General features: G+C 49.0%; 1 protein-coding gene across 1 annotated transcript; it reads right to left on the minus strand.

Moving 5' to 3' along the window:
* Nucleotides 1-5,941: 5,941 nt before the first annotated feature.
* On the minus strand, nucleotides 5,942-6,508 carry LOC139255774 (antifreeze protein Maxi-like). Its single transcript, XM_070873986.1, has one exon. The coding sequence runs from the start codon at nucleotides 6,506-6,508 to the stop codon at nucleotides 5,942-5,944; it is 567 nt and encodes a 188-aa protein (XP_070730087.1).
* Nucleotides 6,509-12,819: the final 6,311 nt, after the last annotated feature.

Raw genomic sequence — 12,819 nt, forward strand, 5'->3', positions numbered from 1 at the left:
ATCTGTTGTCGCTCACAACAATGTCAGGCAAACCACGAGTAGCAAACATGGTACGAAGGCTCTCAATGGTAGCTGTAGACGTGCTGGATGACATAATAACACACTCTATCCACTTAGAATATGCATCTACTATGACAAAAAACATCTTTCCATGAACGGGTCCACAAAATCAATGTGGATCCTCGACCATGGTTTGGATGGCCACGACCAAAGACTCAGCGGAGATTCTGCTGGTACTTTACTTAGCTGCATGCAAGTATTGCACTGATGCACGCATGATTCCAGATCAGAGTAAATTCCAGGCCACCATACATGAGACCTAGCAATGGACTTCATCATGACAATACCAGGATGAGTGCTATGAAGTTCACGTACAAATTTTTCTCTACCTTTCTTCGGCATGATTACACGATTACCCCACAGTAAACAGTCTGACTGAATGGACAGCCCATCCTTGCGACGGTTGTAAGGTTTGGTCTCCTCACGCATCTCCATAGGTGTGGCAGACCAATCACCACTGAGTACACACTGTTTCGCAACCGATAAAATAGGGTCACGGCTGGTCCAGATCCTAACTTGTTGAGCAGTTACAGGGGTTCCTTCACTCTCAAAAGCATCCATTACTAACAGTAGATCTGCAGGTTGAGGTGTCTCCATCTCAGTTTTGGTAAGGCAGACGACTCAGTGCATCCACACAATTCTCAGTGTCAGGTCTATGACATATGATGTAATCATAGGCAAACAATGTCAGCGCCCACCTATGAATGCGGGATGATGCATTGGTGTTAATACCTTTGTTTTCCGTAAACAATTAAATGAGTGGCTTGTGATTCATTTCTAGTTCAAAACAAAGACCAAACAGGTACTGGTGCATTTTTTTTTACCCCATACACACAAGCCAAAGCGTCTTTCTCTACCATACTGTAAGCTCTTTCCACTTTAGATAGACTTCTCGAAGCATATGCAACAGGTTGTAGCTTGCCCGATTCATTTGCTTGTTGGAGTACGCAGCCAACCCCATATGATGAAGCATCACAGGCCAATACAAGACGCTTACACGGATCATAAAGAACAAGCAACTTGTTTGAACATAGCAGATTCTTGGCCTTCTCAAAGGCTCTATCTTGAGATGCACCCCAGACCCAGTTGTCGCCTTTTTCTTAGTAACACATGCAGTGGCTCTAGTAAAGTGCTCAATCTGGGTAAGAAATGACCAAAGTAGTTGAGTAGCCCAAGCAGCTCCGTCCCATTCTGAGGCCTGGGTGCAGTTTTGATGGTCTCGATTTTCGAATCAGTGGGCCTGATGCCATCAGCAGCAATCTTCCTCCCGAGGAATTCGACTTCAGGTGCCATGAATACACACTTCAAGCGTTTTGGCCTGAGTCCCACTTTGTCCAGATGCTGTAAGACTTCTTTAAGATTGTTCAGATATTCAGCGGTGTCGCGACAAGTGATCAGAATGTCATCTTGAAACACGACAGTTCTAGGAACAGACTTCAGTAAACTCTCCATATTCCTCTGAAATATGGCTGCAGCCAAACGAATCCCAAAAGGACACCTGCTGTAGAAGAACAGTCCTTTATGGGTGATGATGCAGGTGAGTTTCTTCAAAGTGTCGACAAGCTCCTGTGTCATATAGGCCGACGTCAGATCCAATTTCGTGAACGACTTTCCACCAACTAGCATGGCAAACAAGTTATCAGCCCTGGGTAACGGATACTGATCCTGTTTCGAAAATTGGTTAATCGTAACCTTGTAGTCTCCACAAATGCTGACAGTGCCATCACTCTTCAACACAGGAACAATGGGACTAGCCCACTCGTTAAACTCAAACGACTATAGGCTGGCTCTTGCTCAGGAACGAATACAGTCCATTCACTTCCCCTTTAGGTTGCGTATCCGGGCCATCACTGAACTGGTCCTCATCAACCACGTGGTGAGCCGCACCATGCTTGCTCCGTTGTGGACACATCCTGTGAAGATGCCCCACTTTTGAACATCCATTGCATGAGTATTGTTTAAACCAACACTGATGAGGCCGATGATTTTCCCCACAACGCCAGCAGGGTGAAATCTAGTTTGAAATAGTTGGCGGGCTCTGAGCAGCGGCAGGTTTGACGTAAGCAGCTCTGCCCGAAGACGATGCCATCTTGTTTACAGTACTTGCCGTGGAACTCCGACTCGTCAATGATATCTGCCTCAAATTGTCATCCGTCGTCATGCATGCCTGGGCAGTCACGATGGCCTTTTTCAACTCCAGCGTCTCTGCAGCCAACAGCTTCCTGAGGATCGCATCATGGTTGATGCCTATCACGAAGACATCATGCAGCATGTCTTCCAGCATGTTCCTGAACTTACACGGCTCAGCAAGACATTGCAGGTTGACGACAAATCCTGACTCGTCCTGGCCCTCAGCACGTACATGCGTTTAGAAACGGTAGCGTGATATGATGATCCCCACTTTTGGCTTTAGATGGTTACCCACCCAACGTACACAATTTCTCGTACCCTTTTACTGCTGGACGTACAGGCGAGAGAAGATTCTTCATGAAGCCGTAAATTTTCGGACCACAAACGGTGAGGAGAACTGTCCTGTGCTTAACTGCGTAGGCCTCTGCCTCCATGCCGTTGGCCACAAAATACTGATCGAGGCGGTCGACAAAATCATAAGAACATTAGAATTAGGGTCAGGAGCCTGCTCCGCCATTCAACAAGATCATGGCTGATCTGGCCGTGGACTCAGCTCCACTTACCCGCCCGCTCCCCATAACCCTTAATTCCCTTATTAGTTAAAAATCTATCTATCTGTGACTTGAATACATTCAATGAGCTAGCCTCAACTGCTTCCTTGGGCAGAGAATTCCACAATTCCTCTGGGAGAAGAAATTCCTTCACAACTTGGTTTTAAATTGGCTCCTCCGTATTTTGAGGCTGTGCCCCCTAGTGCCCCGACCAGTGGAAACAACCTCTCTGCCTCTATCTTGTCTATCCCTTTCATTATTTTAAATGTTTCTATAAGATCACCCCTCATCCTTCTGGACTCCAACGAGTAAAGACCCAGTCTACTCAATCTATCATCATAAAGTAACCCCCTCATCTCCAGAATCAGCCTACTGAATCGTCTCTGTACCCCCTCCAAAGCCAGTACAGCCTTCCTTAAGTAAGGCGACCAAAACTGCACGCAGTACTCCAGGTGCGGCCTCACCAATACCCTATACAGTTGCAGAAGGACCTCCCTGCTTTTGTACTTCATCCCTCTCGCAATGAAGGCCAACATTCCATTCAACTTCCTGATTACCTGCTGCACCTGCAAACTAACTTTTTGGGATTCATGCACAAGGACCCCCAGGTCCCTCTGCACCGCAGCATGTTGTAATTTCTCCCCATTCAAATAATATTCCTTTTTTTGTTTTTTTTCCCAAGGTGGATGACCTCACACTTTCCGACATTGTATTCCATCTGCCAAACCTTAGCCCATTCGCTTAACCTATCTAACTCTCTTTGCAGCCTCTCTGTGTCCTCTACACAACCCGTTTTCCCACTAATCTTTGTGTCAAAAATCGGCCCAATCCTCGCTCTCCACAAATCTCACCAGATTCAACAGTGCCCATTGTGCATGCGAAGGTTCCTAAATTACCTCGTCACCAATGACTCAAGAGTCTGGTTACTGTAAACTCACTCAGGTGCAACCTGATCCATCTTTATTCCAGCCCGAGACTGCCAGCTTGACAAAGACATCCGGCTTATATACAGGTGACCAAGCACACATGCCACATGCGTACAGGCCGATGACCTCCGACCATGGCGCCATCTGGTGTCTGGTGACCCCCAAGCATTAATACATAACAAATACCTTGGTCCTACTTTTCTTTCTCGAAACTGCTTATCTCACCTTTTAATTTCTTATTCTCCTCCTCCAACTGTCCTACCTTTTCTCGCAACAGTTGTGTCTGCTTCTGGAGGCACATGAGCCAAATCGCCTTCTCTTTTGACCCTTTGTGATTACTACTAACTGTCCACTCAGCCGCTTTTTCCTGCGGATCCCCAGAGTGCAGCATTTCTCGTGCCCATGGCTTTGAAATGTCCAGTTTGTTGCATATATATGCAGCTACCTTAGCCTCCATGGACTTCCTACGACTGCTCTTAGCCACGGGCTCTACCGCATTTTGCTGCGGTGAGTCCATTTCCAGTGCCTCTGGCTGAGAAATTTTCCCTGACTACCTTGGTCTCCCCTGAGGCCACCTCACAGTGACCTGCAGTTACTGTTACTCAGGTTCCTCTCTGTGGCTACCCTAGTCGACCCGAGATTACTCCAGCCTGTCCGAGACGGTTTCTCTCCTCTGGTTGCGCAAGTCACCCTTGAGATTCCTTTGGTCTCCTCGAGACCCCTTCGCAGACTACCCGCGATTACTTTTCTCGGTGGCTACCCTAGTCAACCCAGGATTACTCCAGCGTACCCAAGACTTTTTCTTTCCTTCTCTTGTCCTAGCTGCCCTTGAGATTCCTTTCATCCTACGGCTACCTTAGCCGACTTGAGACTTAACCAAGCCTCCCCAGGGTTTCTTGCCCTTGATTTGTGTCAGTGATCCTATTCCAAACTCCGAGATCCTGCCATGGTCACCATTTTCTGTAGAGTGTTCATTTTACACTCTACTTTGATTCGTAGACGTCGGGAATTACAGGAAAGGACTACACGTGACGCAAAGTTTAGGCTTAGCCCAACTGTCAGTTTTATTACGCAAAAACTAACTAAAAGTTACAGAACAAGATTTCTGAGAGAATTGACCGAAGGCATACAATCATCCATCCAGTTAGTTGCTAGATTGTAGGTTCGTGGTCGTTGGTGCTGTGACAGGTTGTCCTCTTCAATGTTCCCTTTTCTGGTCATTCTCTTCTCTTCCATTTCTTCCATGTTCATTCATTCCTTTTCGTTCGCTCTGAGCTGCTTCCAGCTCATGTATATATATCCATTTTATGAATAAATGTCCCGCTGAGCTGAGGTTTCCGTTAATGCGTCTGGATCGGTTTCGTTGTTTGTGATGATCCGTTTGACTGGCTGCTGTGATGGGTCTGGATATCCACAATTTGCACACGGAGTCGACAGGGCAAAAGATAACTCCTTATCTTAAGTGCCCCATTCTCCAAAATGCACACCTTGTGGGATCCTGTGTGTAGTGTATGTATCACACGAAACACTGACTCCACGCGGTCTGTTGTTGATCTAACTGCTGTGACTTTGGTCCTTTATTCACTAGCTTCAGAGTGCCCATAGGTGTGCTGTGGGGGGCTTATATACTGCCTCGTGCAGGTACTTTCAGGTCTCCCACCGCAGCGCCCTCTGTGGTGCACCATTGTACTTGTCATACATTTGAGGTACTGGCACAATACACAACATCACTTCCCCCTTCAATTCAAAAAGCCGTTGCTGAATCCCCTACATCGAAAAATGCCTCAACCCATTAATGTTGTTAGTCATGAATCCGCGTCCCTGATTTTAACCACAGATACATTTCAGCATTAAAATAACAACTCTTATCGTGATTCGCAGTTCATGTCCATTATTATAAACGCAGTGACCACCCGGCATTAAAGTATTAATTCATGTCATAAATCCATCATCCTCATTCCATAGCACATTTGGTCTCTCTCTCTCTAGCCTTACAAAAGTCCAAAAATCTTTGTGGGGACCGCAGTGGTATAATGCCCTTTTAAGACTCCCAGGAGCATTTCGCTTTTAAGACGTCATCTTGTGGCTCCCACGAGGTGTTCTTTGGATGCCGCCATCTTAGGTTCTCTGCTGGCCTTTGTCTCCGGTGCCACGAGGCTCACCGCCATTTTGAGCTCGCTGGCGAAGAAAAAAAAAGAACGGGAATACTTGATGGACACAGGGACAAAGCCCTGAACTCTTTGCCAGACAGACACACACTCTCCATTGGCGGCTCTATAGTGGGCCTGGATTTGACCCTTCTGCCGCCGCCGAGGCCAGTTCCCCTGCTGCCGCCGAGGCTGTTCCTTCTGCGGCCACCGAGGCCGCCTCTCCTGAGGCCGCCGAGGCCGTTCCTTCTGCGGCCACCGAGGCCGCCTCTCCTGAGGCCGCCGAGGCCGTTCCTTCTGCGGCCACCGAGGCCGCCTCTCCTGAGGCCGCCGAGGCCGTTCCTTCTGCGGCCACCGAGGCCGCCTCTCCTGAGGCCGCCGAGGCCGTTCCTTCTGCGGCCACCGAGGCCGTCTCTCCTGAGGCCGCCGAGGCCGTTCCTTCTGCGGCCACCGAGGCCGCCTCTCCTGAGGCCGCCGAGGCCGTTCCTTCTGCGGCCACCGAGGCCGCCTCTCCTGAGGCCGCCGAGGCCGTTCCTTCTGCGGCCACCGAGGCCGCCTCTCCTGAGGCCGCCGAGGCCGTTCCTTCTGCTGCTGCTGAGGCCGCCCGACTGCTTCGCCCGCAGTGCCCCGCCGGCCCGCACCCCAACAATAGGCCCATCACACCTGCAGTCTGGCTCTCCTTGAGGCTGCTCATCTGTGGAGGCTGAGGCTGCAGTCTGTAGAGGGATGAAGTCTTCCCAGCTCCCACGGACCTTTCCCATCCATCTTCTGCCGAGGAGCGTTGGCCCATCGCCTGCAATGATCCATAAGAGTAAACCGTGCGTCTCACTCCCGTGAGATACCTGCACATCCGTTCTGCCGAGAACAGGTATCAGCGCCTCGGTGTAAGTACGCAGCTTTGCCTTAACCGGGACCAGCTTGGGTCGTGCAGCCGGGTTACCCCACAGTTTATCAAAAGTTCTCTGACTCATCAACGACGGACCCGATCCCGTATCCACTGCCATACTCACTGGGACTCTGTCAATTTTTACTTCCATTATCACAGGGGAAGAATCGTCGGTGCACGTATACAGTCCCATCACCTCATCTTCGTCTGCCTGCCCCTCGCTGAGCAGTGGATCATCCCCCGTCTCCTCAGCCACGTGGTGAGTCCGATTTCTTTTACACATGCGCTGAAGGTGGCCTTTAATGTGGCAGGTATTGCACGTGTACTTCGCAAACCTGCACCGGTGAGCCCCATGGCTTCCTCCGCAGCGCCAGCATGGTGCTGCTTGATTGGCCCCCCTCAGCGGACTCTGAGTTCGAGGACCCCGGGGTCTGTGCTCTCTACCCTGGGCAGAGCCACATTCTGCAGTACTGTCCGTGGTGGGCGCTATCCTGTGGACGGTGCCTGCCAGGTTCGAGGCTGTGTGGATTATTTGCTTGGTGCTGCACATCGAGGTCATATCTGCCCGGCTGATGGTGATGGCCTTTGTCAGGGTGACTGTGGGTTCCGTGGCTAGCAGCTTGTGAAGGAAGCCCTCATGGCCGATCCCCATGACGAAAATGTCCTGCAGTGCCTCGTCAAGGTGTGCCCCAAAATCAAATGGCGCCGCAAGTCTCCTGAGGTCCGCAGCATATTTGGTGACATCCTGGTCCTCGGGTCTGCAGTGATGGTAAAATTTGTATCTGGCCATTAGGATACTCTCCTTCAGTTGCAACTGGTCACGAATGAGTTCGACCAGCTCCTCGTATGACTTGTCCCTGGCGCTCTCAGGTGCCAGCAAATCCCTGATTATTCAGTAAACCTCATCGCCACAACTGGAGAGCAATATCGCCTTAGGCCTCTCTCTCATTGTGTCCGTGTCCTCCGTCAGGTTGTTTGCTGTGAAGCAGTACTCAAGCCGTTCCCTGAAGGCCTCCCAATCATTGTGCACGGTAAAATCCTTTAGCGAGCCCAGAGTAGCCATGGTTGCGTTGAGTTCGTCCGCTTCCTCATTGTCAATGTATGTATGTAGCACACAAAACACTGACTCCACGTGGTCTGTTGTTGATCTAACTGCTGTGACCTTTGTCCTTTATTCACTAGCTTCAGAGTGCCCACAGGTGTGCTGGGGGGGCCTTATATACTGCCTCGTGCAGGTACTTTCAGGTCTCCCACCGCAGCGCCCTCTGTGGTGCATCATTGTACTTGTCATACATTTGAGGTACTGGCACAATACACAACACTTTGTTGTCCTGGTTTCTTGCAGACTTGTAGTCTCTAGAGGGAACTGTTTTTCCCCACCCGGCCAATCAATCCAGGGGCTCGTCGGTGGGATTGCATCAACCCCTTTGTTTTGATGCATAAACAGGTCTGGCTCTTGACCGCAGAGATTGTTTTTATTTGGTGATGAGTCACCACCTACCGCAGGTTGGCGCCTTTTCCTCCCTTGCCCAGTCAATCCCAAAAGCTTGTTTTAAACCATTTTTAGTTCATGGTCGCTTCCTGTACCTTTTGTGAAAGTGTGTAAACCTTACACATTTAATGTGTATTCCCTTGCCTTGTTTGACCTCCCCAAATGCATTACCTCACACTTGTCTGGATTAAATTCCATTTGCCACTGTTCCACCCACCTGACCAGCACATTGATACCTTCCTACAGTCCACAGCTTTCGTCTTCATTATCAACCACACAGCCTATTTTAGTGTCATCTGCAAACTTCTTAATCATACCCCCAACATTTAAGCCCAAGTCATTGATATATACCACAAAAAGCAAGGGACCCAGCACTGAGCCCTGCGGAACCCCACTGCATACAGCCTTCCAGTCACAAAAACAACCATCAACCATTACCCTTTGCTTCCTGCCTCTGAGCCAATTTTGAATCCAACTTGCCACTTTTCCCTGGATCCCATGGGCTATTACTTTCATAACCAGTATATATGTGGGACATTATCAAAAGCTTTGCTAAAATCCATATACATTACATTATATACACTGCCCTCATCAACCCTCCTAGTTAGCTCCTCAAAAAATTCAATCAAGTTATTCAGACACGACTTTTCCTTAACAACTCCGTACTGACTGTCCTTGATTAATCCATGTCTTACCAAATTAAGATTTATCCTGTCCTTCAGGATTTTTTCCAATAATTTTCCCACCACTGAGGTTAGGCTGACTGGACTGTAATTACTCGTTCTATCTCTTTCTCCTTTTTTTAAACTTGTTCTTCTGTAAAGCTTTACCACAAGGTACAGATGGTACAGTCCAATGCTAAGCACGTAGCGCCCTGCTCGCTGCGCCCAGCGATGATGACACCACCACCATGTGCAGCGTCCCGTTACCACCCCAGAAGCTAAATTTGCGTGCTGTGTTCCCACCTGGCGCGGATAACGCCAGCTTCAGCTGTTGAGTTTCAGGCAGGAGTCAGCTGGGGGAGCGTTATTTAAAGGCGCCATCTTTGAGAAATGGTGCTGTCTGTGACCGAGTGTTGCAGACTGGCACATTTCATGGTGCAGGATTATGTGCTGAGGGAGAATAACCTTGGTGCAGCAAAAGCTAAGTGGGGAATGGCCACTATCAACAGCCCTTCCGCTGTTTTGTCCATTTTTTTTGTACAGAGAGGCTGAATCCTATGCAATACCCTCTCAGCCTTAATGTTTTCAAAGAACCAAATGGCCCGGATTTTGCTGTATGAATAAGAGTGAAGCTAGCAACGTTCATTGTTATTAAAGAATAAATTAGTAAGGGTTCTTCAATCTGATTGATTAAAGAGACACAACATTGTTCACATGGGTGCCAGATCCCCAGTAAAGGGCGTACTAAAGAACAGGTGGTAGATGAAGAAAGCACAAGAGATACAGCAGCTGGCCGACAGCCATGATGTGCGAGGATTCTTCAAGGCCACCTATGGTCCAAACTCCCAAGGCCCCACCCCACTGCTGGCCAAGAACGAGGAAACACTCATCAAGGACACCGAGGCAGTCAGGGCCCGCTGGAAGGAGCATTTCGAAGATCTCCTCAATCAAGACTCTGACTTTGACTCGACTGTTCTCAACTCCATCCCGCAGCATGCTACCTGCCACCATCTCAGTAAAACCCCAGCACTGCACGAGGTAGAAAAAGCCAAAAGACAGCTTAAGAACAACAAGGCTACAGGAGCGGATAGAATCCCTGCTGAGGCACTGAAGTACGGTGGAGAGGCACTGTTGGCGCGAATACATGACCTCATCTCTCTCATCTGGAGGGAGGATAGCATGCCGAGAGATCTCAGAGATGCAGTGACCGTGACCATCTTTAAAAAAGGGGACAAGTCCGACTGCGGCAACTACAGAGAAATCTCCCTGCTATCAGCCACTGGGAAAGTTGTCGTTAGAGTCCTCCTCAACCGTCTTCTCCCTGTGGCCGAGGAGCTCCTCCCGGAGTCACAGTGCGGATTTCGTCCCCTACGGTGCACAACGGACATGATTTTTGCAGCGCGACAGCTGCAGGAAAAATGCAGGGGACAGCGCCAGCCCTTATACATGGCCTTCGTCAACCTTACAAAGGCCTTTGACACTGTCAACCACGAGGGTCTATGGAGCGTCCTTCTCCATTTTGGATGCCCCGAAAAGTTCGTCACCATCCTCCGCCTGCTGCACGACGACATGCAGGCCGTGATCCTGACCAACGGATCCATTACAGACCCAATCCACGTCTGGACTAGGGTCAAACAGGGCTCCATCATCACCCAAACCCCCTTCTCAATCTTCCTCGCTGCCATGCTCCACCTCACAGTCAACAAACTACAAAACCAGTGGGAACCTGTTCAACCTTCGCCGTCTCCAGGCCAGGTCCAAGACCACTCCAACCTCTGTCGCGAGCTACAGTACACAGACGACGCCTGCGTCTGCGCACATTCAGATGCTGAATTCCAAGACATAGTCGACTTATTTACCGAGGCATGGGCCTTACGCTAAACATCCGTAAGACAAAGGTCCTCCAGCAGCCTGCCCTTGCCGCACAGAGACATGGACCATGTACAGTAGGCACCTCAAGTCGCTGGAGAAATACCACCAACGATGTCGCTGCAAGATCCTACAAATCCCCTGGGAGGACAGATGCACCAACATTAGCGACCTCAACCAGGCCAACATCCCCAGCATTGAAGCAATGACCATACTTGATTAGTTCCTCTGGGCAGGCCACATTGTCCACATGCCAGACGCGAGATTCCCAAAGCAAACGCTCTACTCGGAACTCCTTCATGGCAAACGAGCCAAAGGTGGGCAGAGGAAATGTTACAAGGACAGCCTCAAAGCCTCCCTGATAAAATGCAACATCCCCACTGACACCTGGGAGTCCCTGGCCAAAGACCGCCCTAAGTGGAGGAAGTGCATCTGGGAGGGCGCTGAGCACCTCGAGTCTCATCGCCGAGAGCATGCAGAAATCAAGCGCAGGCAGCGGAAAGAGCGTGCAGCAAACCTGTCCCACCCACCCTTACCCTCAACGACTATCTGTCCCACCTGTGACAGGGACTGTGCCTCTCGTATTCGACTGTTCAGCCACCTAAGGACTCATTTTAAGAGTGGAAGCAAGTCTTCCTCGATTCCGAGGGACTGCCTATGAAGATGATGAGAGGGCGTTGCACAGTATTAATTTCTAATCAACACAACTTGCAGCACAAAATCCTATAGAAGGTCTGTGGGCAAGTGTGAGCAATGAATGGCTAGTGCTGTTCGTGCAGCTGACCGCAAAAATCGGGGACCATATCTCCTTATGTGGCTCGGTGTCAAATTTTGTTTGATAACTACATTAAGGCAGTATATAGAAACATAGAAACATAGAAAATAGGAACAGTAATAGGCCATTCGGCCCTTCGAGTCTCCAGCGCCATTCAATATGATCATGGCTGATTCTCTATCTCAACACCATATTCCCGTTTTATCCCCATACCCCTTGATGCCTTTTGTTTCTAGAAATCTATCTATCTCCCTCTTAAATATATTCAGTGATTTGGCCTCCACAGCCTTCTGTGCAGAGAATTCCACAGGTTCACCACCCTCTGAGTCAAAAAAATTCTCCTCATCTCAGTCCTAAATTTCCTACCCCTTATCCTGAGACTGTGACCTCTTGTTCTAGACTTCCCAGCCAGAGGAAACAGCCTCCCCGCATCCATTCTATTCAACCCAGTCAGAATTTTATAAGTTTCAATGAGTTCCCCTCTCATTCTTCTAAACTCTAGTGAATACAGGACTAGTCGACCCAATCTCTCCTCATACGACAATCCTGCCATCCCAGGAATCAGTCTGGTGAACCTTCATTGCATTCCCTCTATGGCAAGTTTTTCCTTTCTTAGGTAAGGAGACCAAAACTGCACACAATACTCCAGGTGCGGTCTCACCAAGGTCCTGTATAACTATAGTAAGACATCCTTGCTCCTGTACTCAAATCCTCTTGCAATGAAGGCCAACATACCATTTGTCTTCCTAACTGCTTGCTGCACCTGCATGTTTGTTTCTGTGGTGTATGTAGCACACAAATCACTGACTCCACATGGTCTGGTGTAAATCTAACTGCTGTGACCTTCGTCCTTTATTGTTCAGCTCCAGGGTGCCTCTCAGGTGTGGTGGTCAGCCTTATATAGTGCCTGTTCTAGGTACTTCCAGGTTTCCCACCACAGCGCCCTCTGTGGTGTGGCATAGTGCTTACATTACATTTAAGGTACTGGGACGATACACACATCATTACATAACATCACCTTCCCCCCGCACCAGGACAACGATACACATGTCATTACATAACATCACACTTGTCCAACGGAAGGCAGGTAGGCATGGACAGTGCGTTAGTGTGGTACATATTATCTGGTACATTAACTAGTTATTGACTGATAACGGATCCTTGATTTCCTTGTTAGCCCTTATCATTAATTATACTTCATCCATTATTTTACACAAATGCAGTGGCCATTCAGCATTAAAAAATTAATTCTTATTATAAATTCGCCATCTCACATTAACATAGCTCATTTTAGACTCGCTCTGCCTTACAGAAGTCCTTT

Source organism: Pristiophorus japonicus, unplaced genomic scaffold (assembly GCF_044704955.1).
Source record: "Pristiophorus japonicus isolate sPriJap1 unplaced genomic scaffold, sPriJap1.hap1 HAP1_SCAFFOLD_627, whole genome shotgun sequence".
NCBI lineage: Eukaryota > Metazoa > Chordata > Chondrichthyes > Pristiophoridae > Pristiophorus > Pristiophorus japonicus.

Coding starts and splice junctions, on each gene's coding strand:
- LOC139255774 (XM_070873986.1), bottom strand. CDS start 6,508: ATGAGCAGCCTCAAGGAGAGCCAGACTGCAGGTGTGATGGGCCTATTG.